General features: G+C 43.1%; 2 protein-coding genes across 3 annotated transcripts in view; one reads left to right on the forward strand and one right to left on the reverse strand.

Moving 5' to 3' along the window:
- Pi4ka (phosphatidylinositol 4-kinase alpha) overlaps positions 1 to 26,428 on the reverse strand; it is a 138,297-nt gene that overhangs the window by 55,962 nt on the left and 55,907 nt on the right. The window contains exon 19 of the mRNA XM_069994278.1: positions 22,573 to 22,623. Within this exon, the coding sequence (XP_069850379.1) occupies positions 22,573 to 22,623 (51 nt within the window). The remainder of the gene's footprint in view (positions 1 to 22,572; positions 22,624 to 26,428) is intronic.
- On the forward strand, positions 1,378 to 15,729 carry Serpind1 (serpin family D member 1). Of its 2 annotated transcripts, XM_069994279.1 has the most exons (6): positions 1,378 to 1,443; positions 4,760 to 4,877; positions 5,505 to 6,351; positions 10,241 to 10,514; positions 14,099 to 14,243; positions 14,906 to 15,729. In XM_069994279.1, exons 3-6 carry the CDS (start codon positions 5,520 to 5,522, stop codon positions 15,095 to 15,097), a joined length of 1,443 nt encoding a protein of 480 aa, XP_069850380.1. In that variant the 5' UTR covers positions 1,378 to 1,443; positions 4,760 to 4,877; positions 5,505 to 5,519; the 3' UTR covers positions 15,098 to 15,729. The 2 variants fall into 2 exon arrangements, with proteins under 2 accessions (XP_069850380.1, XP_069850381.1); XM_069994280.1 differs by lacking the exon at positions 4,760 to 4,877 and having other exon boundaries at positions 1,379 to 1,443.

Consider the following 26,428-nt stretch of genomic DNA (forward strand, 5'->3'; position numbering starts at 1 on the left):
GGTAGAGTGCTTTCCTAAGCATGCATGAGCTCCTGAGTTCAATATCCAGCAACATTGTAAAAACAAACCAACAAACATGTACACATGAGCTCAAGCATGCACACAGAGTACAAAATTAAAGCTATACCAACTTCCTAACCTTTTCTGTGAATACATACACAGCTAGCATTATTGAAGGTCTACTATGTGTCTGGAATACTCCAAACTTTCCATGTACACATTAGCTAAATAAATTATCACAACCCTCCTGTGCAGCAGGGATAATTATCATCTTCACTGTAGAGGAGAGAATACTGAGTGTGAGCTTAGGTTGGTGGCCAGGATGATCGGTGTGGCTTCCTGAACAGTGGGAGAGGAGCAGCCACATTGCATTCTAGAGCTGGACTCATCTGTGTGAGAACATGACAGAAAACAGATAGCCAGCCAGGGGCACAGCTTATGATGTCTGGACACAGGGAAGAGCCTCTCTGAGTAGCAGGATGTCACCAACACTGATGGCACAACTGGCAGGACAGAGAAAAGCTCTGAGAAACAAGAAAAAATTCACGAGACCCCTTCTCAACTACTAGCAGCTGAACACGGGAGTGCATGCTTGTCATTCTAGCTTCATGGAAAGTGTAAACAGATTGTGGTCCAGGTGCATGCCTGATGAGGAAGTGACTCTATCTCAAAAGTTATCTGTGTAAAGAAAGGCTGGAGATGTGGCTGCTTAGCAAGTCCAAGCTCTAATACTGTCCCACCCTGCCCCAATTACTCTAGCTCTTAGATTCCTGTGAATGCCTAAGTCGCTTTGGGATTGGAAAGCTCAGCTCAGTAATATTCCTCTATTCCTCTCACTTATAACATACTGGAGAGCTGGACGTAGATTCTAGCACAGAACACAGTGACCCTTGACTGAAAAAAGGTATATGCCATAATCTCTTAATTCCATTAACCACCAACCTTACTCTGCCCCTTCATGTTTTACTAAGGAATGAGATCATGGAAGGATAGGGACATCTGTCTAGCAGCCAAACCAACCATGTCTGCCGCAGAGGCTAGTCGGATGTAGTGATCATCCCATAGGAGGAAGACAAGAGAGCACTGTAGCTATTCCCCATGTAACCACCCCCTAGAACTGAGCAGTGCCTCAGTTATGTGCTGGCTTCAGTGAAGGCTTCTGCATGAAGGCTGTTATGTGTTATATGTTGACACAGTGGCAGTCACAACCAAAACCTCAGTGACAGACCAACTGGAGCCTGGGAGCTGCCAGTCACTAAACAGCGATCAAAGACATAGCTGAGGGGGTTTCTGCTGACCATGCGAGATGTGTAGTGTTTGAACTGGGACATATTTACTTTGGAAAATACACAGCAACAGCTCGGTACCAAAGTTCACATTGAAACCCTGCTGGCGACCCTGGCTGATCGCATCTCTGTAAAGCTGCTTCTCAGAAGTACAGAGGTAAGTTCCATTCCTATCATTTTCTACTGATAGTAAATCTCTACTTTTGGTGCTTAGACATAGGAAACTGGTTCCTTTATCAAAGACAATTCAGAAGCTTTCTACTCTAAGCAGTAGGAAAAATGTGGTTTTTTTTTTCCTATTATAAATTCCTACAAGTTATATCATTGAGACAAATTTGGAATAAAAGCTGTGGAAGAGATCAAAGCATTATATCTAAATAACATTATTCAAACTAGAAGCTAAGTGTGGTAGCACACACCTGTAATCCCTGCATTCAGGAACCTGAGGAATGAGGATTTTGAGTTTGAGGCCAATACAGTGAGTTCAAGGCCAGCCTAGGCTTCATGTTGAGACTATATACCCCACTCCCAAAATTATGCCTTAGACAATTTGTATTATACTAAACAACAAAACAATAGGAAGTCACTCTTTATATCCTCAATTGCTAATCCATAGAAAATACCATGATATTTTCCTTTCTTTGGTAAGGGAATAGTAAGTATTCTTGGTTGTTCATAATATAATGTAGGAAAAAAAACACAGTATAAGTTTCTAGATATGGTCTGTCAATACCAGGATTAGCATATGACTACCTTCACTCCAGCTCCCTATCTGGCCACAGGTTTGTTTTCCTGAACTTAAAAATTCAAGTTAGCTTTTATTTTGTTCTTTAACTCTATTTTCTAAATGAGGACATTTTAAAATGTAGTTGAGCAAGGTGACTTTCACCAAGTTGCTCATTTTCCTCTCTTCCTTTTTAAATGTCTTTCCACTGATACCTATACCTTACTGTATTTGGAAATGGCCCAGTTCTATTTGCGGCCACACATTAGGAATTTTTATTTTCTTTTGTTGGTGGTGGGGCTTGACCTCTGAGCCTGGGCACTGTCCCTGAGCTCTTCAGCTCAAAGCCAGTGCTCTATCACTTGAGCCACAGTACCACTTCTGTTTTTTTGGTGGTTAATTGGAGATAAGAGTCTCACAGACTTTCCTATGCAGGCTGGCTTTGAAGCTCGATCCTTAGATTTCAGCCTCCAAAGTAGCTAGGATTACAGACGTAAGCAACCGGCGCCAAGTGAGACTTTTTTATAAATTGTTCCACAAGTGCATGCCAGTGCTATCTTAGCAAGATGGTTAGACGGAGGGTTGAAAAAACAATGGATTCCTTCCTTCCTTCCCATCCCTCTCTCTCTCCCTTCCTTCTTCTTTTTTGTCAGTCATGGGGTTTGAGCACAGGAACTTGGTGCTGTCCATGAGCTCTTTTGATCAAGGCTAGTATTCTATCACTTTGAGCTACAGTGCCACTTCCAGTTTTCTGGTGGTTAACTGGAGATAAAAGTCTCATGGACTTTCCTGCCTGGGCTGGCTTTGAACCATGATCCTCAGATCTCAGCCTCCTGAGTAGCTAGGATTACAGGCATGGGCCACTAGCACCTGGCTAAGACATTTTTCAAAGTAAGAAATTATGTGACTTTCTCTCTTGGGCTGGGAAGGTGGCTCAGTGGTAGAGTGCTTGCCTTGCATGCATGAGGCCCTGGGTTCAATTCTTCAGCACCACATAAGAAAAAAGAAAAAAGCTGGAAGTGGCGCTGTGGCTCAAGTGGTAGAGCGCTAGCCTTGAGCTGAAGAGCTGAGGGACAGTGCCCAGGCCCAGAGTTCAGGCCCCACGACCGGACCCCCCCCAAAAAAAAAGAAAAAGAAAAAGAAAAGAAATTATGTGACTTTCTCTCTAAAATGTGCAATTCAAAAGTCTCTCAGTTGGAACAAAACAGTGTTGGAGTAGATTGTTTTAATAGAACTAAAGGAGGAAGACTCAGAAACAATGGAAGCAACTATTCCTCAAGTCTGGGAATACTGGGAGAATCCTGCACTCCAGAGTGAACAAGGTAGAGCACTTGACACAGACCATCTAGGGTGAGGGGTGTTCAACCAACTTAGTTCAAGTCTAGACACTGCATTCATTCATCCATCCATCCATTTGTTCATTCACCCACTAATTCACTGTGGCCCTAGGAATGCTAGGCAAACCCTCTAACACTAACCTAACCTCCAACCGAAACCATAGCACTTGTCAGTAACAGCAACAAAAGGCTCAATATCTCCTGATATGTAATGTGGGGAGAGGCGTAAAGTTACAAAAAGTACACTATACAGTGTTTGACATTAACAGAAGCTGTACCAATATACGTTTTCATTATCAGCATTAACAAAGCCAATTAAGTGTAGTATCTGACAAACTAGAGTGGTAGTGGATATTCTTTTTTTTGTTTGTTTGTTTGTTTGGGTCCGGTCGTGGGGCTTGAACTCTGGGCCTGGGCACTGTCCCTCAGCTTTTCAGCTCAAGGCTAGCACTCTACCACTTGAGCCACAGCGCCACTTCCGGCTTTTTCCTTTTGCTTATGTGGTGCTGAGGAATCAAACCCAGGGTCTCAGGCATGCAAGGCAAGTGCTCTACCACTGAGCCACCTTCCCAGCCCCTGGTAGTGGATATTCTATAGGAAACAGTCATAGGAATATAACAAACAATACAATTCATGTTTCTAAGATGAGCAGAAGTTGCTGTCCTGCCTGGGCCAGCATTATAAACAATCTACAGGAAGCATCAAACAGCAGATTATCTACCCTATACACAGTTCATACATGAGAAGCATATAGATAGAACAAGACAAAGCCATCTCACAGGCATCATGGACTTGACAAGCCAAGTCAAATCCTCCTTGAACTCAGAGGATGAGTAAATAAAGATAAGCTAACCTGGTTCGAGAAGCTAGCAACTTACCTCATACACATAAACAGAGTGTCTGACAGGCCTTGTCTGCCTGGTGAGATTAGAAGCAATAAAATAGAAAATATTTTGTTTCTCTTAATAGTAAGTAATATAACTAACTTTACTTAAATCTTCTACGAGTTGTCAGGAGAGACAACCAACCAGTCTCATCTCAATAGGCCACAAGGTAGTCCTGGTATTACAAACCAGTTTCAAATTTTACACAAATAAATATTAAATGACTGCATGGATTTCAAATATCTTTAGATTATCTGTTTTTAAAATCTTAGCCCAGCCAGGTGCTGATGGCTTACTCCTGTAACCTTGGCTACTCAGGAGGCTGAGATCTAAGGATTGCAGTTCATAGCCAGCTCAGGCAGTAAAGTCTGTGAGATGCTTATCTCCAATTAATAGCCAAAAAGTTGGAAGTGAAGCTGTGGCTTAAATGGTAGCGCACTAACCTTAAGGACTGGTCAAGCCAAACAAACAAATACATAAATAGAAAGCCTGGCTCATGCACTTTTCTTCAATACCTCCTTCCTACAGGTGGGATGGTTTGAATCTTACAGACAAGACCAAGTCCTCCACCAGAAATTTCCCTTCAGCCTTAGGAATTCTACTTCTTAGTGGAGCCTCAACACTCTGGCCACTCCCAACTTATGAGGTAAACCACATCCTCTTTCCCATTTCCACAGTGCTTTCTAAGCTCTATTTTTGTTGGTTGTGGGGCTTGAACTCTGGGCCTGGGCGCTGTCCCTCAGCTCTTCAGCTCAAGGCTATCTCACTACCACTTGAGCCACAGCACCATTTCCAGTTTTCTGAGTGGTTTACTGGAGATCAGAGTCTCCTGGAGTTTCCTGCCTGGGCTAGCTTTGAACAGAAATCCTCAGATCTCAGCCTCCTGAGTAACTAGGATTACAGGCGTGAGCCACTTATGCTCGGCTTTCCAAGCTCTATTTTGAGAGTTCGATTTACTGTGCATGCACCCCACAAGACTGATGCTTTCATCTGTCAGTGGGGAAGACCTCTGTATCTCTAGAGCCTAGGGAGTGCTTTCTGAAGACAGAAGACAGTGTTTGGTAAATGAATGAAAAAGAAACTTCTCCTAGGAGAAGTTTTGTAAACCTTTAAAGAAAGGATTTTCCTTTAGAGTCCATGGATCTGATGGGATCTACGTTTACCAGATTTTCTTCACGTGCAGAACCTAAGCTCTTTACAGTCTGAACTCTGCAAGAGGGTGGGTAGGGGACCTGACTAGGTCGCCTCTAACCCTGTCTGCTTTCCCTCCCAGTTCAGCTCTGCCAAAATGAAGTACCCATTCCACCCTCTTCTTGTTTCTCTCATCCTAATGTGTGTGTGTGGAGGCAGCAAAGGCCTTGCTGATCAGCTAAGTAATAAAAACCTGAGTATGCCCCTTTTGCCTGCTGACTTCCACAAAGAAAACACGGTGACCAATGACTGGATTCAGGAGGAGGAGGAAGATGACGACTATCTGGACCTGGAGAAGTTGTTCAGCGAAGATGATGACTATATTTACATCATTGATGCAGTTTCCCCAACAGACTCAGAACTGAGTGCAGGCAACATCCTACAGCTTTTCCAAGGCAAGAGCCGAATTCAGCGTCTTAACATCCTTAATGCGAAATTTGCCTTCAACCTTTACCGAGGACTGAAGGACCAAGTCAACACTTTCGATAACATCTTCATAGCACCTGTTGGCATTTCTACTGCCATGGGGATGATTTCCTTAGGCCTGAGAGGAGACACACATGAACAAGTACACTCGGTTTTGCATTTTAAAGACTTTGTTAATGCTAGCAGCAAGTATGAGATCACAACTGTTCACAATCTATTCCGCAAGCTAACGCATCGCCTCTTCAGGAGGAACTTTGGATACACACTGAGATCAGTCAATGACCTTTACATCCAGAGGCAGTTTCCCATTCTGGATGACTTCAAAACTAAGGTGAAAGAGTTCTATTTTGCTGAGGCCCAGGCAGCTGACTTCTCAGACCCTGCCTTCATAGCAAAAACAAATCATCATATTCTGAAGCTCACCAAGGGCTTCATCAAAGAAGCTCTGGAGAATATAGACCCCAATACTCAGATGATGATTCTAAACTGCATTTACTTCAAAGGTAAGAAGTAGCTTTGTGGGTCTCAAAGCCAATTCACAAGATACTCTTTTTCTTTTGCCAGTCCTAGGCCTTGAACTCAGGGGCCTAAGCGCTGTCCCTGAGCTCTTTTACTCAAGACTAGTGTTTTACCACTTGAGCCACAGTGCCATTTCTGGCTTTTTGGTGGTTAATTGATTATAAGAATCTCATGTACTTCCCTGTCTGGGCTGGCTTGGAACTGTGATCCTTAGATCTCAGCCTTGTGAGTAGCTAGGATTACAGGCATGAGCCACCAACACCCAGCTCAACATGTTCTTTCCGTACATGTATAGACAGAACTATTCAAGCTCTAAGTTATTCAGGAAAACAAGACACTAATTGACACTAGTAGAGGGACAAAATCATGATGAGGTGTCATTACTGAGCCCTAATTATGCTTTATATGTGCACTAGATCGTACCACATGTGAGACCATTGTGCTTATTTTAGGGTTCCCCCTTTCTTAGCATTTGGCTGCCTGAGTTTGAGTCTCTTCATTTTCTTTCCCAATTACCAGTAAGCAGGAATATGGACAGAACCATGAAGAAATGTATCTGGAATGATTCAGCTGATATCAACACCATAGTTCCTTTTGGGGATACTTCTATACTAATAAGTGGGGGTTGGTGCTGGGAGGAGTGTAAAAAAAAATTAGCCAGGGGCTGGGAAGGTGGCTCAGTGGTAGAGTTCTTGCCTTGCATGCCTGAGGCCCTGGGTTTGATTCCTCAGCACCACATAAGCAAAAAGGAAAAAGCCAGAAGTGGCGCTGTAGCTCAAGTGGTAGAGCGCTATCCTTGAGTTGAAGAGCTGAGGGACAGTGGCCAAGCCCAGAGTTCAGGCCCCACGACCGGACACCCCTCCCCCCCCAAAAAAAGCCAGTAGCAACTGTTCTAGGCCAGGCAAGAAGAGCACTTTTTAAGGAAGTATTGTCTCACTCAATACACAAATATACATACATGTATACAAAGGACCCCTGAAATCGTAAGAATAAAGTGGCACAGATTTGAAGAAATCCTGAATTAATTTTTTCTCTTTGAGGCAAGGATTTGCTATATATCCAGGTGGGCTTCAAACTTGAGATTTTCCTAAGAATCCCTTTGAGTAAAATTAACACAATATAAAGCATGTAAGATTTACTAATGATGTTTATTTTAAGCAATAAACCTATGCCTAACAATAAACAATTCAGTGGAAGACATTTTTGTAGCACTAAAGCCCTAGGTTTTTACCCATTTGACAGTTACCATCAGGTTATCTGATGACTTTTTATTAGCCCTGGCTGGAGTTTCAAAGAGGAAGCCCTTTCGGTTGCCATGGGGGTGGAGAAGTGACTAGGCCTGTTTAATCTTTCTCTCTCCCTCCCTCTCTCAGTGGTACTGAGATTTGAACACAGGGCTCACGTAGCAATCTATGTTTGAGCCACATCTCCAGCCCTTTTGCATTATTTTCTTTTTTACTAGTCTTTTCTCCTTTTTTGGTATTAGAGAGCAAACCCAGGTTGTTGTACTTGCTAGGCAAGTGCTTTGCCACTAAGCTACATCCCAGTCCAAGATAAGGTTTTTGATTGGGACCTTGATCCACTTCTTACTGTGCTTGGGAGGACAAATATGTGCCAACATTATGCTTCTTTCATTGAGAATGTCTTCTTAACTTGTTTTGTTCAGGGATAGCTTGAAACTGTAGTACTTCTGAACTTGGCCTCCCAAGTAACTAGAATTACAGGCATGAGCCACTGGGTCTAACTCTTAATTTATCTCTGGACAGTTAATCTATTTTACATCAAAGTGTAAAAGTGGTAAACATATAAGCTGCCTTTCCCTGTCCCATTAGAACAGTCATGCTGGGAACTGGAAGAGATCACCCATTCTTTCATGAATGGATCTCGTAGGTGAGGAGATTGTAGAAGTATAATCTTCATTTCTAGCTCTCAAATCTCTGTTACTAATTTAAAGTATTAGAATTACTTGTTAATGCTTCTGATGGGCTTCTTCCTATCAGAGTTGAGGAGAGTAGTGATACTCAGTGGGGTCCAGGGCAGGTGTCTGGAGATATTTGTGGCTACTGAAACCTGAGGGAAGAGGGAAGCACTAATGGTATCCAAGAGGGGATGCTGTTAAATACCCTACACTGCACAGGACAATGCCCACACCATAGACAGCTACCTGGTCTAATTCTCAACAGTGCTGTGATTGAGAAATCCTTGGTAAGGCTGGCTCAGAGAAGGCAACTGAGCTACAATTAGGCAGACTGGAGCTGTCTGGTACTTAAATCTCCTTCACAGATACCATGTGATTGAGTTTGCAGTATGCAGTTGAAATAACAAAGCCTTTTTCTTTTTTTATTTTGTTGTCAGTTGTCAGGCTTGAACTCTGGGCCTGAGTGTTATCCCTCAGCTCTTCAGCTCAAGGCTTGAGCCACAGTGCCACTTCTGGTTTTCTTATTAGAGATAAGAGTCTCACTGATGGGCTGGGAAGGTGGCTCAGTGGTAGAGTGCTTGCCTTGCATGCATGAGGCCCTGGGTTCGATTCCTCAGCACCACATAAGCAAAAAGAAAAAAGCCAGAAATGGCCTTGTGGCTCAAGTGGTAGAGTGCTAGCCTTGAGCTGAAGAGCTGAGGGACAGCGCCCAGGCCCAGAGTTCAGGCCCCATGACCGGATAAAAAAAAAAAAAAAAAAAAAAAAAAAAGAGTCTCACTGATGTTCCTTTGAACCATAATCTTCAGATCTCAGCCTCCTAAGTAGCTAGGATTATAGGGGTGAGCCACCGGCACCTGGCTCAAAGCCTTTTTCTTATGGACTAAAGTTTTATTTTATTATGTATCTCTTTGTTAAGGATCAGATAGATATCTACTATTTATGTCAGCTGGCTGCTCAACTTACCAGCTCAAAACTTTTAAATATATTACTTCATTGTGTCAGTTATCTCATCTGTAAAATGGAGTAAATACAAGGTGCAGTGGCCCACACCTGTAATACTAGCTACCAGATGGCTAAGACTGGGGATTTCAGTTCAAAGCCAGTCTAGGCAGGAAAGTCTATGAGACTCTTATCTCTAATTAACAAGCAAAAAGCTAGAAGTAGAACTGTGACTCAAGTGGGTTAGTGCTCAGGCTCTTGCACTGAAGCCCCAGTAACACGTGTGCACGCGTGCGTGCTCACACACGCGTACGTATACACACATACACACATACACACACACACACACACACACACACACACACACACACACACACAGAGGCAGGTACCTTTTTCACCCTTCCCCCCACCCCAAAAGAGAAAGAGATAAAAATAGCTGCTGGAAGCACAAAGTGAGGTCATACAGGGAAAATGACCAGATAAATGGCGGGCACATCACCAGTTGTCACCTAGTCACTAATCATTATTAGTTAGAGCTAAAATGGACATGGATTTATTCCTCGATGCACAGCTCTGAACCCAAATTTGCAGAAAGAATATTGAGGCAGCACTACATAACTTGCATATCCTAATAACACAGGGCAGAAAGAAACTCTAAGCTACCAACTTTACAGAGAAGAGGCCCTGGAAACTAACCCAGAAGTCATTCTAGTCTATTTAATCCCTGTTGTTAACTTTGTTAGAAATGAAATTCTCAGTCCAACCCATTCTAGAAATCAAAGATGGGCCCTACAGAGCCCCCTAAGGAATTGAGATGCAAGCAGAGGGGTAAAATGAAGTTCTTTTTGAGTTTTTTTTTTTTTTTTCTTGGTTGGATATGAGGCTTGAACTCAGGGCCTGGATGCAGTCCCTGAGCTTTTCTGCTCAAGGCTAGCACCTAACTACTTTCAGTCATAGCCCCACTTCCAGGCCCAAATGAAATTGTAATAGCTGCCCTACTCCTTTTGAGTTTACAGGAACCTGGGTGAATAAATTCCCAGTGGAAATGACACATAATCACAACTTCCGTCTGAATGAGAGAGAGGTGGTCAAAGTCTCCATGATGCAGACCAAGGGGAACTTCCTTGCGGCAAATGACCAGGAGCTTGACTGTGATGTTCTCCAGCTGGAATATGTGGGGGGCATCAGCATGCTAATTGTGGTCCCACACAAGCTGTCAGGGATGAAGACTCTTGAAGCCCAGCTGACACCACAGGTGGTGGAGAGATGGCAGAAAAGCATGACAAACAGGTACTTTAAGGGTGTTTATTCTTTTGAGCTCCTAAGAGCACTAAAATGAGTCTTTTTCTTTTCCTTCCTTCCTTTCTCTCTTTTCTTTCTTTCTTGTCTTTCTTTCATTTTTTTCCATGCTGGTTCTGTGCCTTGAATTCAAGGCCTGGGCACTGTTCCAGAGCTTTTTTTTTCTCAAAGCTAGCATTTTACACTTGAACCATACCTCCATTTCCAGAATTTCTGGTACTTAATTGGAGATAAGAGTCTCATAGATTTTCCTGCCCCAGCTGTCTCTGAACTACAATCCTCGGATCTCAGCCTCCTGAGTAGTTCAGATTATAGGTGTGAGCCATCAGTGCTTGGCATCAGTATTCTTTAAAAACAAAACAAAACAAAATAGAGAAAGAAGTGTGCAGAACTACTCACCCAGCTCTATCAAGCCTAAAGTGGAGTTCATACCATTATTTACCATGATCAAGGTAAATGTCTGGAATGTAAGAGGCATCCAACAAAGATTAGCAGTCTCCTTCGGCACCTAGGAAATTGTGAGGCTTTCTTAACTCTCTGAGGACTTGTTATTTATACTTTTTGTCTAGTTTGAGTATTGAGTATTCTCTAGAGCTGAACCTGTTGATTTTAAATATTTTCTGAGGTTATTATCGGATCATAGCAGAAAGAATGGAGAGCTTGGTCACATTTCTGTTTCACTGGAAACTGTTTATGGTCATAATGAGAAAATGAATCTAGTTTGGGCTGTTTATAGGACAAGAATAAAAACAAATGCACAAAACTCAGAAGCAGTGTGGGCATGGTTGCACACATGTGCAATCCCAGTGCTTGGGAGGTAAAAGCATGAGTTCAAGACCAATCTGGGCTATTATTTATACTGTTTTTACCACCCCTGACCCCATTACAAAAAAACCCTCCCAAAACAACAACAAAAGTAAAGTAAAACAGAACCAAAACAATTTTTTTTCTTTTGGGTCCGGTCGTGAGACCTGAACTCTGGGCCTGGGCACTGTCCCTCAGCTTTTCAGCTCAAGGCTAGCGCTCTACTACTTGAGCCACAGCTCCACTTCCGGCTTTTTTTCTTTTTGCTTATGTAGTGCTGAGGAATCGAACCCAGGGCCTCATGCATGCAAGGCAAGCGCTCTACCACTGAGCCACCTTCCCAGCCCCAAAACAATTCTTTTACAGGAATGTAATTTCCCCAAGTATCCCACTAGTTATAAAGTCTATGTTTTTTTTTTTTTTTTAAAGATCCCTCTGTGTACTCACTTCTTTCCTAATATTTTTGGCCTGTGACCTCCATCCTGACCCCAGCAAGGCTGGTTCCATTCCTTGTCCACTGGTGCACTGACCATCAGACCAGCATTCCCTTTATCATTTCCATTCCCCTCTTCTCAGAAATTCTCTGTGGACACCCATCCAAAGGAGCCAGCCCAGTTTCTCAGCCCAGTCCACAGATTCCCTGCTTCCTAGTCTGGTCTGTTTAGCACCTTCTCTCTTTCCTACCCAGCCTCTTCCCCACACTCTAACCAGACCCAAGGCCTCATGTTCCCAAGGCCTCATCTTCCCTCCACAAGAGAGACTGCTGAATAATATCAAAGTATTACCTCTATGTACAAAAAAAATTATCTCCAAACTTCTGCTTACACATCGATCCCCTCCATCTCTCAATATGCCCCTTTCTAGTAATTCAGATATTATTGTGCCTTTTTTGGGGGGGTGAGGGGAGTGGTGGTGATGGAGATGGAATCCAAAACCTTGTGCATGCTAGGCAAGTGCTCTACCACTGAGCTACAGCAGCTCCGTTTATCATCTTTGCATTTATTTATTTATTTATTTATTGTCAGTTGAGGGGCTTGAACACTAGGCCTGGGTGCTGTCCCTGAGCTCTTCAGTTCAAGGCTTGTTCTACCACTTGAGCCATAGTGCCACTTCTGGTCTTTTCTGTTTATGTGGTGTTGAGGAATAGAATCCAGGGCTTCATGCATGTGAGGCAAGCACTCTACCGCTGAGCCACCTTCCCAACCCCATCATCTTTACTCTTATTTTTTTTTTTTGTCTGTCATGGGACTTGTTCTGGGTCCTGTCCCTGAGCTCTTCAGTTCAAGACGAGTGCTCTACTGTTTGAGCCACTGAGCCATGGCACCGCTTGTTTGTTTGTTTTTTATTCCCATTAACTGGAGATAAGAATCTCACAGACTTTCCTGCCCTGCTGGCTTCAAACCACAATCCTCAGATCTAAGCCTCCTATGGAGCTAGGATGACAGGCCTGAGCCACAGGCATGGGGCTTACTTTTATTTATTTATTTTTTTACAACTTCACTTTTTTTTTTTGTAATTTTTATTTTTTGCGGGGGGGTCTGGTTGTGGAACCTGAACTCTGGGCCTGGGCGCTGTCCCTCAGCTCTTCAGCTCAATAGCCCTCTACCACTTGAGCCACAGCACCACTTCCGGCTTTTTTCTTTTTTGCTTATGTGGTGCTGAAGAATCGAACCCAGGGCCTCATGCATGCAAGGCAAGCGCTCTACCACTGAGCCACCTTCCCAGCCCCACACCTTCACTCTTAAGAAAGGGCAAGTGTAATCAATTGCATCTTATAATTCTTTTGTCCCTCACAAAATGCTAAAACTGGCCCCACAGGCATTTCTGTCTTTCTTCACCTTGTTAGAGACTGAATGATTTGAGGTGAGGACTGAGGATGTTTAGTACTGTCTGGTATGCATATGAATTATCATTATTATTATTATTTTTGCAGTGCTAGGGATGGAACCCAGGGTCTTATGCACGTTAGGAAAACAGTTCTAGCTCTAAGGTATATTTCCCCTCCCCAGCCTTTTTGTTGTGGTTGTTGTTGTTGTTGTTGTTTGGTTATGGGGCTTGAACTCTGGGCCTGAGCACTGTCCCTCAGCTCTTCAGCTCAAGGCAAGCACTCTACCACTTGAGCTACAACACCACTTCCGGTTTTCTGGTGGTTCATTGGCGATAAGAGTTTCATGAACTTTCCTGCCCGGGCTGACTTTGAACCTCGATCCTTAGACCTCAGCCTCCTGAGTTGCTAGGATTACAGACGTGAACCACTGGCACCCGGCGAGCCCCCCTTTTTTTGAGACTACATCTTATTATGTAACCTTGGCTAGCCTCTCAATCCTCTACTTCTTATTTTTTACTCCTCCTCCTTATTATGGCACATGACACCACTCCTGGTGAAGGATTCTTTTTTATGGTACTGGTCAACTCCTTAGATAACAAAATAAATGCCAGAGAATGCCAAACATCAATATTATGTAGTTATCACTCAATATCCTCAGAGGATAATCAAGAAGAAAATCAAGTTTCTTGAATAAACTGATATATTTGCATAATAATCTACAGCCATTCTCCCATATACTTTAAGTCATCTCTTCTATGATACTTAATGCAATGTCCTGTATTATTTACAACAATAATGGTAACAAAATTAAGAAGTGCTATGCCAATTCTGTGGTAAATGCAACACATACTAGGCTGTACATATTTAACAGGAAAAGAAAAGCATGATTATTTTGTAACTCATAGTTTAGTAAAACTGGGCCCCAATTTTGTTTTCTAACTAGAACTCGAGAAGTGCTCCTACCTAAGTTCAAGCTGGAGAAGAACTATAATCTCGTGGAGGCCCTGAAGTCCATGGGGATTACTGAGCTGTTTGACAAAAATGGCAACATGTCAGGAATCTCGGACCAAAGGATCACCATTGACTTGGTAACTGCTCCCTTTTTGCACTTAGGCTCTGCCTCAGCACATCTTTCCAAGCCCATTACCACCCAGTCTTACTTCCCAGGTTGGCCTGTGACATACAGTTCAGTTCTGCAGTTATCAACTAGGGGAGGTAGTGTGTTTGCCAGATGTTTCATGGACAGGATGGTCACAGGAAGCAGCCTTGGAGTATGCCCCCACTCCTGCTGTCATTCAACCAAGGGAAAATGTGCTACAGTGTGTATGACCGTTATGCCCATCAGAACAATGAAAGACCCATTCAACACATAGAGAAGCTGCACTACACTGAGTTATTTAACAAGCCAACAACAGGCAATGAGCAAAAGAGAGTAAACACTAGGTCAAATATAATGACAGATCCAGGCCTGAATTCTTAATGGGCATGTACCCCAGAGTTTTGAGGAGGAGATTCAAATGAAGGAGCTATCTAGACTCTGAAGACCTTTCAGAGTGAATGTGATTCTAGAGTTTGGAGGTAAATATTTATGATAGGACATAGATTCTAACAAGGTGGTAGATATTTTTCAAGGGTAATTTTGACAAGCTATGATTTTTCACTTCTATGTGGATTTTGGATCTTTTCTCTAAATGAGAAAACATTCAGAGAATGCTATAGAATCTGACACTTTTTCCTTTCCAATTTCCAGTTCAAACACGAAAGCACCATCACAGTGAATGAAGAGGGCACTCAAGCTGCTGCTGTGACCACAGTGGGTTTCATGCCACTGTCCACTCAAGTCCGTTTCACTGTTGACCGCCCCTTTCTGTTCCTGGTGTATGAACACCGCACCAGCTGCCTGCTCTTCATGGGAAGAGTGGCCAACCCTACTAGGTCTTAGTGGCAGCAGTCTGGGCACCTGATGTGCTTTGGGGGTACTCTCTGGTTTTGTTTCTCTTCTAACAATGAGGACAGAGATTTTTTTTTTGGCATCATGACTTTTGAGGTTTAGGCTGCCAATCTGAATTCATGTAAATAATTTGCCAAGGACTGAGAAGCTTGGTTGGAGACAGTTCTGCACAGTAAACAATGGTGTAAGTCCAGTGGAATTAGTATAACTAATCCATGGGTCAGATGTTCTCTAGATGGTCTGAACAACAGACAGATTGCTTCACCTTCTCACCTCCTCCTCACAGCAAGCTGATAAAATGTGCTTGGACACCTCCTTCCTGGGCATTGCAAAGGCCCTATCCTTGCACATCTGTCTCTATTCTCAAAGCCTTTCTCATACAGGTCCCTCATTTGAACACAGAGCAAGAAATGACTCACATGACTAATTTCTTGCCTCTCCCAAAAGGGTGTCCAACTAAGTCCAGGGCCCTGGGCATTGGGGCTTAATTCTCTCAAGGTCTGACCTTATACATCCATGTAAATGTCCTGCTCCCCATTTCCTTGCTGCTATCCAGAGGGCAGCATATATACATCACTACTTCTTCCATTCTAAGATAAATAAACATAGTCATATTTGCTGTATACCTGTTGCAATTCTATTTTTGTTGTTGGTTATGGGGTTTGAGTTCGGCCTGGGCACTGTCCTTTAGCTCTTTTTGCTCAAAGCTAGTACTCTACTACTTTGACAGCTCCAATTCCAATTTTTTGGTGGTTAACTGGAGATAAGAGTCTGATGGATTTTCTTTTTCCTTTTTCTTTTCTTTTTTTTTTTTTTTTTTTTGTCAATCAGGGGGTTGAACTCTGGGCCTGGGTGCTGTCCCTCAGCTCTTCAGTTCAAGGCAAGTGCTCTACCACTTGAGCCACAGCACTACTTCTGATTTTCTGGTGGTTAATTGGAGATGAGTCTCATGGATTTTCCTGCCCAGGCTGGCTTTGAACCGTGATCCTCAGATCTCAGCTTCCTGAGTAGCTAGGATTAAAGACATGAGCTACCAGGGCCTGGCCTCTATTTTCTTTTTGAAGCTCAAATAACAAAGGCCAGTATCCTTAGGAACAAGAAACAAAGGTCTATAACAATGACTAACACCCTATAGCAGGGCACATTCTTAGGATGAGAACAAAGTGTGTGGCCGAAGCCCATGCAAGGTCTGCTCAGAATTCCTGAGATGCAGTGTTCTAAAGTGTTGCACAAGTCCTGATGCCCACACATTCTTTAGGTAGGGGCATGTGCTTCACCTTTCATCCCCTGGATGTGGTGCTGTGCTGTAGGTCTATTTGCAGAGCAGGCAATATCCAAGGACTGTATTTCCAGGTCCTTCACTTCCTGGGTAAGACATTCAAAATCCAAAAGGGCTGCTCAGAGTGCAAGATTCAAGTTGCATTTTTAATGAGGGGAGTCATGAGCTTTGTGCATGAAGGCTTTCTAACTTCCACAGCTTGGGAGAAACTTTATTTTTCCACTTTGCAAGTCAGGAAGACCAGGGCTAGAAGGGCTCTGAAACTTGCCCAAGACACAGCTGCAGTATGTGGTGGGGACTCAAGAGAAAGTTCACCTGACTCTAGGATCATGCAAGGAATTACATCACAAAAAAAACTTTTGATCTCAGAAGGCCAATACCAGTAATTAGAGCAGTAGAAAGAGTGCTGAGCACTTATATGCATGCATGCATGCGTGCGTGTGTGCATGTGTGTGTATGTGTGTATGTGTGTATGTGTATGCACTGAATGTGTATGTATACCAAACCTAGGTGGTCCACACTTATCACCTATAACGATGCCCATGAAAGGGAAGTGATTTGCCCAAGCCTTGATATAAATCCAGACAGAGGGCCCCAGAGCCTGCTTTTCTTTTTTTTTTTTTTTGGGGGGGGGGCGGGGTGTATGGTCATGGGACCTGAACTCTGGGCCTGGGCGCTGTCTCTCAGCTCTTCAGCTCAAGGTTAGCGCTCTACCACTTGAGCCACAGCGCCACTTCCAGCTTTTTTCTTTTTGCTTATATGATGCTGAGGAATCGAACCCAGGGCCTCATGCATGCAAGGCAAGCGCTCTACTACTGAGCCACCTTCCTAGCCCCGCTGCTGTTCTTTCTAACCATCCTCACTTACTTCTTTCATAATTTCCTGTATTCTACTGAAAAGGACAGAACAGGGTTGAGGCCCAATCTCTCCATCACAGCTTTTTTTTTTGGTCAGCTGTGGGGCTTAAACTCAGGACTTGGGTGCTGTCCCTGAGCACTCAAGGCTAGTGCTCTACCACTTTGAGCCACAGCACCACTTCCAGTTTTTCTGGTGGTTATTTGGAGATAAAAGGAATTTCCTGCTGGGGCTGGCTTCAAGATTCTCAGTGTCAGCTAGGATTACAGATGTAAGCCACCAGCACCCGGCTTCATCACAGCTTATTCTTTTGGCTGCTGATGACCCCATTCTTTCCATTTTTCCCCCAATTTACTTTGTTCTTTTCAGGTGCTTCTCTTTTATTTTTCATCTTGTTGCTAGTTCCTCTTGTTCCATTTTCTAAACATAGTTACCTCAAAAAGTCTTTAAAAGCTGGTGCCACCCCAAGCATCTTCCTTGTGCCTGTAGTCCCAGCTTCTCAGGAGGCTGAGGTAGAAGGATCTCTTGAGGCTAAGAGGCCAGCCAGGACAACACAGTGAGAACCTATCTCCAAACAAAAACTAACCAACCAAGCAATACATTTTGTCTTTAGCCCTCTGCCCACTTTCACAAAAAGTGATCATCTCACTTTTAATTATCCCTTCCTACTACTTCCTCTATAGCCAGTAAGTCTAGATCCCTTTATGACTACCCAGAGCAGACCTCTCCAATCTCTTTTTGTTCACTTCCATGTATTTGGAATCCTTCTAATTCCCTCTGACAGAAATTGGCCAGGTCTTAAGGTAGTAGCATATTAATTCAGATCACAGGCTCTGCACCAGGCTGCCTGGGTTCCTGGCTCTAACATATAGTAGCTGGGAGCCTTTGATCCAGTGCTGTGCCTCAGTATCCTCTCATCTATAAAATGAGATTAAGAGCAGCACCTACCTTGCAGGGTTATTGTGAAGGCAAAAGGAGTTTATATCAGGAATTGCTGTGTGAAGCCAACCCATGCAGAAAAGTTTGCGAGGCTCTTATCCCAATTTGCTACCCAAAAGCCAAAAGTAGAGGTACAGCTCAAATGGTAGAACATCAGTCATGAGTGAAAAAGCTAAGGTACAGTGGCCAGGCCCAGAGTTGAAGCCCCAGCACCAGCACACATACACAAAAAGAGTTTCTCTCTAGGGATTCCTATGTAGGGTGTCCAGGATGGGTTTGTCCCATTTAACTGCCTGAGGTTACAAGCAAAAACTTTGAGCACAGCTGCATTTCTATGGAAAAGAAATGCAAAGCTTACAAGAGCCCATAATCTAGAAAATGTTAATCCATAAATCTCATCTACTGCCCCTGAGAGAATAAGTAACCTGTTCAAGGCCACAACAGCTACCAGTGACACAGTTATAACCCTGTTCTCAGTGGAGTACAGGAACGTTTTTTAGCACAGGGCACATCTTACCATACTGCTACTTTAAAACAATGGAATGATGATATCCCTAAGCTTCAGATAGGTCTTTTAAGCATTTTCAAAATATTTGATAGAGAGCTACATAACAGTGCAATTTAGTATTTCTGGAGAGGATGGGGGGAGAGGGATGGAAGGGATGACACTGACCAAGGTACACTGTATATATAAATGGACATGTTAAACCAAAATCCCTTTGTATAACTATGTGAAGATAATAAGAGGGAGGAAGAAAAAAATTTTGCTGAAGAAATATGGTCACAAAGTTACAAGACAAAGATCATCAAATCTAAGCAGGACGGAGTCTCAGAGATCACACAACCTGACTGCCCAGTGACTTTCCAGGTTCCCAAGGTCACTCACAGGGAAACAACTACATGAGGGCCTTAATCTAGGCTTCTTGCCCGAAATCTCCTGGCCCTTTTACTCAGCAAACTAACAACTATGCCATTAATGACTGAACAGAGTATATTTTTCTCTTAAAAAAGGAAAAGTATAAAACATTAAAACAAAAATAAGCAATTACAAAATGAGAAGGCCCACACCACTTCTGGAAATCAGTTTTTCACAGAAGGTCCAAGGGGTAACCACAAAGCAAATGGGAGAATCCATGATCCCTGTGTTCTTTGTTGAGCAATAAAATCAAATATTTGTTTCCTCCCACATAATATAACCATTAACTTTTGTTAAAACTATAATGCTTATTCTATTCATGAAAAAGGTTAGAGGTACCTGAGGAAGCATGCTCTGAGCTACCATTGATAATGGTCATGCCTATACTGACCCTATGTGGTGAGACAGGCACTCCGATTATCCACATGCACAACCAACCCAGAATTCAACACTGCCCTTGTGACCCTAAAATTCGCTATTTCCAGCCAATTTCACTTATGAATGCTCCCTAAAAGCACAAAGTATCCATGATAAGTTTTTTATACAAACTTATTAAACGCTAAATAACCACCATTAAACACACTTGGAAAGTTCACAGGAAGATGGGCCATTAAATTCTGACATTCAAAGATGTAAGAACTCACTGATTCAGTATTACCTCAAGCATCTTCCCTGTCTGCTTAAAATCTGTTCCATAAGAGTCTGCTTATCCCCATACCTACTCCAACAGTTCCACAGAGTACCTCAGGCTTCATGCTCCTCACTTTTCCTTCCAGGTCACACAGAAGACCTGCATACAATGGCACTTATAAAAGACAATTGCACACTGGCCAATATTAATTATAAAGCGGAAAAAATTGTTCTAAGTATTAAATAATAGAGTATGAGTAAAACAACAACAATTAACCAATGGAGGCATCAACGAAACATGCAATCCTGAAAATCTCAAAGGAAAACAGCTGATGGCAGGCTTGGAAGGTGGTAAGGTTCCTAAGATACCATCGAAATCCATGAGTCAAGCAGCTACAGTTCACCGCACTGTAGGCCCAGCCCTTTATCTCCTAAAGTACTTCAGCATGATGAGCTGTCCTGCTACAGACTCATCCCCTCTCTAGAATCAGCCATATATTGATGAGAGGGACAAGAGAGAAAAGGAACGTGAACAGGCAGATAAAAGGTGACTTTGAAATTACACAAAATATATGCGTGACATTTTACTAATAAAGGTTGTGTGTGTGTGTGTGTGTGTGTGTGTGTGTGTGTGTGTGTGTGTGTGTGTGTGTGTGTACACCAGTATTAGGGCTTGAACTTAAGACCTGTATCTATGCTTTTTTTTTTCCCCTCAAAGCCAGCACGCTACCACTTGAGCTACAGCTCTATTTATAGCTTTTTGGTGTTTAATTGTAGAGAAGAGTTCACAGCCTTTCCTGCCTGGGTGGGCCTCAAAAAGTGATCCTCAGATCTCAGCCTCCTGAATATTTAGGATAAAAGAAGTAAGCCACTGGTACCTGGTGCTAGTGAAGATTAATAACAGTAAACCAGCCTAGAAGTTCTAGAGGTTGGAATGATGATATATTCTGATTGGTGTGAACATATAAACTGCTTCATTAAAATGGAGAGAGATTAGCTGGGCATGGTAGTGCAGAACTGAAATGCTAGCAATAAGAAGCCAAAGGCAGGAGGGTTTTGGATTTCAGACCAGCAGATGATGCAAGATCCTGTCTCAGAAAAAAAGAAGAAAGAAGACAGGAAAAAGAAGAAAGAAGGAAGGAGGAAGAAGAGAAGCCAGGCACTGGTGGCTCATACCTGTAATCCTAGCTCCTCAGGAGGCTGAAATCTGAGGATCACTATTCAAAGACAGCCCAACCAGGAAAGTCCACAACACCCTCATCTCCAATCAACTATCAAAAATTTTGAAGTGGAGCTGTGGTTCAAGTGGCAAAGTACTAGTCTTGAGCAAAGAGAGCTCATGAACAGCACCCAGACTCTGAGTTCAAGCCCCAGGACCAGCACACACACACACACACACACACACACACACACACACACACACACACATACACACACACACACACACACATAACACACACACGCACGCATGCACACAAAAGATGAGAGCTATGTCTCTGTGCCCACCCTTACCTCCCTGCCCAACCTCTTGACCTATAAGCTATCCCCATAGCTCTGCAGCAAGGTGGGCCTAGTTAGTGTACTATATCAGTTCTCAAGACTTCAACTACTAGTGATGGGGTGAAATCAGAAGGCTAGTTCAAGGAAAGACTAGATGTAAGACAGTAAGAGGTACATACAAATACCAGAACACTGGTCCCTCAGCTCAGGACTGTAACTGGGACTGACTAGGAATAGGGAAAAGCAACTTCTACAAAGGTCATCTGAGAAGTAGTGGATGTGAAATAAAATAAGACAAGATGAAAATGGGCTCTCCAACATAGTAGTGCTGTGGCAAAAGGCTGCATTGGTGCCTGTGTTCCCAGTGGTATCCAGAAGCTGCACTCCATAGTTCTGGGTGCCAACAAGATGCCTCCAAGGCCATGGCTCCTAGGAAAGAGCCAAGGAAGGAATGGAAGCAAGGTCAAGCCCAGAGTTAGTCAGAGGCACCAATAAAGAATGTGAGACACATTGCACAGAAGCCTCAAAGCCAGTCATTGGTGGCTCATACCTGTAATCCTAGTTACTTAGGAGGCTGAGATCCAAAGGCTCAAGGTTTGAAGCCAGTTAAGAAAGGAAGAAAAGTTTGTGAAAATCTATCTCTAAAATAACCAGCAAAAAACTGGGCTAGCTGACATCAGTGGCTCATGCCTTTAAGAGGCTGAGATCTGAGGATAGTGGTTGAAAGCCAGCCTGGGCAGGAAAGTCCATGAGATTTTTGTTGTTGTTGGTCATGGGGCCTGAACTCGGCCCTGGGCTCTGTCCCTCAGCTCTTCAGCTGAAGGCTAGCGCTCTACCACTTGAGCCACAGTGCCACTTCTGGCTTTTTCTGCTTATGTGGTGCTGAGGAATTGAACCCAGGGCCTCATTCATGTAAGGCAAGTACTCTACCACTGAGCCACCAGAAGTAGAGCTCTGGCTCAAAGTGGTAGAGTGCTAGCCTTCGGTGAAAAAGCTCAGGACAGTTCCCAGGCCCTGAGTTCAAGCCCCACATGAACAACCAAAAAAAAAATGCTGGGCTAGAAGAATGGCTTAAAGTGGTGGAGTGCCTACCAAGCAGGTGTGAAGCCTCAGACTTAGGATGTAGGAACAGTGGGAATAGGGAACCTAGTCAGTCAGCAGGGCATAGAGAAAGATAGTGAGGTGTATAGGGCTAACACAGAGAGCTGCTGGTGGTGGTAGAAATGGTGGTTCTATGAAATCAATGGGGTTTCAAAACAGAATTTCTCTAAGGAATTTGTTGTACATGACTCAAAACATAAATGCAATATTATGAGTTTAAGCAATTCAATTAACATATATACTCACCACAGCTATCACAGGAATAAGTACTCCTAAATTCCCTGCACTGCTAGAAGCCTGGAAAAGAACAGAATTCATATAATTGACAAACGTGCTTATTTTATTTTTTAAAAAGATAGGACAGGCTAGGAATGTGGCTTAGTGGTAGACTGCTTGCCTAGCATGCATGAAGCCATGGGTTTGCCCTGGGTTTGATTCCTAGTACCATATAAACAGAAAAGGCTAGAAGTGGTGCTGTGGCTCAAGTGGTAGAATGCTACCCTTGAGCATAAAGTTCAGGGACAGTGCCCAGGCCCTAAGGTCAAGCCCCAGGAATGGCAAAAAAAAAAAAAAAAAAAGAAAAGAAAAGAAAAAAGATAGGACAATGTTATATAAACCTAGGATTCCTTAAAGAAATGAAGAAATCTGGATGCCAGTGGATGAAGGCTGGCATAGAAGGGGAAAATAGTCTAGCTCCAGGGAACAGGAGAGAAATGGCAGTCTGTCAAAGATATTATAGGGTATTATAGGTGGATTTTTTTTTCCTTTTTAAAGATGAGACTGTAACAACTTGGATTATCTGTGCCCTTGCCTTTCCCAAGTATGTTAACATAAGTGGTACATCTTTTTTTTTTTTTTTTGGCGGTCGTGGGACTTGAACTCTGGGCTTGGGTACTGTCCTTGCACTCTTCAGCTCAAGGCGAGCGCTCTACTGCTTGAGCCACAGCGCCACTTCGGTTTTCTAGTGGTTTATGGAGATAAGGGTCTCACGGACTTTCCTGCCTGGGCTGGCTTTGAACCGTGATCTTCAGATCTCAGCCTCCTGAGTAGCTAGGATTACAGGTGTGAGCCACCAGTGCCCGGCTAAGTGGTACATCTTTTGGCAGTCATTCCCAACAGGATTCAGGATAGTGGACCAGAAAAATGTCAGTAGCTTGGGAGAACTTAATTTTGTTTTCTTTTTGGCAGTACTGAGGTTTGAATTCAGGGCCTGGCAGGCACTCTTGAAGATAAAAGAATTATTTTCCTGAGGGATCAGCCTCAGATATCTATCATTCTACCTATATGTCCTACATAGCTGAGATAACACCTGACCCCTAACTTATGCTATGTTATATGATATTATATTATTTTATTATTTGCCAGTATTGGGGTTTGAACTCAGGGCCTCACACTCTCACTTGGCTTTTTTACTCAAGTTTGTTCTAGCAGATGTTCTTGTGCCATATTTCCATTTCCAGCTTTTTGCTGGTTAACTGGAGATAAAAGTCCCATGGAGCAGGGTGCAGGTGGCTCACGCCTGTAAACCTAGCTACTCAGGAAGCTGAGATCTGAGGATTGTGGTTCAAAGCCAGCCAGGGCAGGAAAAACCTTGAGACTCCTATAAACCACTAGAAAACTGGAAGTGGCGCTGTAGCTCAAGTGGTAGAGCACTTGCATTGAGCTGACGAGCTGAGAGACAGCGCCCAGGCCCAGAGTTCAAGCCCCATGACCGACAAAACAAACAAACAAACAAAAAAAAAAAACCAGTCCCATGGACTTTTCTGCCTACGCTGTTTTTGAACTGCAATCCTCAGATCTCAGCTTCCTGAGCTTCTAGCATTACAGATATGCCCAGCTTCTCCCGCTCCCCCCCCCCCCCAGTTCTGGGCCTTGAACTGAGGGGTTAGGTGCTGTCTCTAAGCTGCTTTTGCTCAAGGTAGCATTCTATCACTTGAGCCACAGAGCCACTTCTGGCTTTTTCTGTGTATGTGGTGCTGAGGAATCGAACCCAGGGCCTTATGTATGTGAGGCAAGCATTCCATCACTGAGTCACATTCCCAGCCTATGCCCAGCTTCTCTAGCATAATTTTAATAGCAAAAATAGAAGCAATTAAACATCAAACATAAATTACTGATTATATAAATTATTACACAAACAGTGGTACTTTGTATAACTGAACATGATACAGCCACTAAAAAGATGACTATCTGAAAAATATTTAGTCACATTGGTAAAGTAGCCACAGCAAATATTAAATTAAAAATCAAGCAAGAATTAGGATTGTTCTCTGATCCAATCTCAATTAGGTAATACTCATGCATCACAAGTCAAAAAGAACATGTCAAATGTCATCAATGACTATCTGAGTAGATATGAGTATTCTATTATTTGTAAATTTCTGTATTGTTTTTACAATAAATAGGTCATTCCAAGTTCAGGAAAATTTGTAAGTTACTAAATAAGTATATAAAAGTTAAGTTGTTGGCTAAATAAAAAATGTAAGAAAGCTACAACAGACATTGAGTAAATTTTTGGAAGCATACACATTTAATGTATGCTCTATTTATAAAAATTACAGTAGCTAAGGATGGCCAGTCATGGTTCTGAGTTCTTTGCCTGTATTATCATCCAGCGAGAAGATTCACAGAGAGTTTAAATAGTCTGACAAGGCAACACAGCTGCTGTGTGGCAAGAATAGAATTTTAAGCCAGTTTCCCTGAGCTGGAGTGCATGAACAGTACCTCTGCCTATGCTATTCTGGGAAACTGAAAGCCTCAGGAATGCATGGTGAAAAGAAACAATGTCTTAGTTTAGTCACTAATTACAGTAGCTTGTCCTCACAGCATCCTACCACCACTGTTCTTCTGGAATCCTCTTATTCCAGGAAGTCCTATTTCAGTGGGAAAAGCATGGCAGCTGCTCAATAAATACTTATATATGCAGCAGGAACTACCCTGAAAATACTAAAATTCAGGGCTTTGGCAGGGTGCCAGTGGCTCATGCTTATAATCTTAGCTACTCAGGAGGCTAAGATCTGAGGATCACAGTTCAAAACCAGCCTGGGCAGAAAAGTTCATGAGACTCTTATCTCCAATAAACTACCAGAAAACGGTAAGTGGTGCTGTGGCTCAAGTGGTAGAGCACTCTCCTTGAGCTGAAGAGCTCAAGCAGTGCTCAGGCCCAGAGTTCAAGGCCCATGACTGACAAAAAAAAAAAAAAATTCAGGGCTTTGTATCCAATGACAGAAAAGGAAATCCTTACAGTGGCCCTAGCTTATAAATAGGCATTAAGGGGCTGGGAAGGTGGCTCAGTGGTAGAGCGCTTGCCTTGCATGCCTGAGGCCTTGGGTTTGATTCCTCAGCACCACATAAGAAAAAAGCCGGAAGTGGCGCTGTGGCTCAAGTGGTAGAGCGCTAGCCTTGAGCTGAAGAGCTGGGGGACAGCGCCCAGGCCCAGAGTTCAGGCCCCATGACCGGACCAAAAAAAAAAAAAAAAAAAAAAAAAGGCATTAAATTTTGAGAGTCTTGAGCCTATAAAGAAGAATATAAAGTCAGATGCTGAGATCTAAGAATCTCAGTTTGAAGCCAGCCTGGACAGAAATGCTCATGAGACTCTTACCTCCAATTAAGCACCAAAAAGGGTAGAAGTGGAGTTGTGGCTCAAGTGGTAGACCACTAGCCTAGATCTTAAATCCCTTTGTGTATTCGCTACTCCCTTTTGGTCTCAATTCAGACATTATCCTCTGCAGAGAACCATTCCTGACCAGCCCAGTTTAAAGTGCCTCTCACCACACTACCCTGTTATATTCGCCCACAAAAGTTCATAGACACAGAGATCCTCTTGTTTACCCTCAACAAAAACCAAGAAATTAAAGACCATGAGTGCAATCTCAGCTATTACCTGTTCTCTTAACCCTGCTCCTGGCTACTACAGCAGTGCTGAGTTGTTGCAACAGAGAGCATATTACACCTGCAAAGCCTAAAATATTTATAGTCTGGTCCTTCACAGAACTGTAGGCTGAGCCATGACCTAGAACAGTGGCCTGGCAGGTAGTGGGTGAATGATAGGGATAAAAGTAGAGATTTGGTTGAGGGTCTGACTTCAAAGAGGTAGTAATGG

This window comes from Dipodomys merriami, unplaced genomic scaffold, assembly GCF_024711535.1.
Source record: "Dipodomys merriami isolate MVZ:Mamm:240054 unplaced genomic scaffold, mDipMer1.0.p SCAF_45, whole genome shotgun sequence".
NCBI lineage: Eukaryota > Metazoa > Chordata > Mammalia > Rodentia > Heteromyidae > Dipodomys > Dipodomys merriami.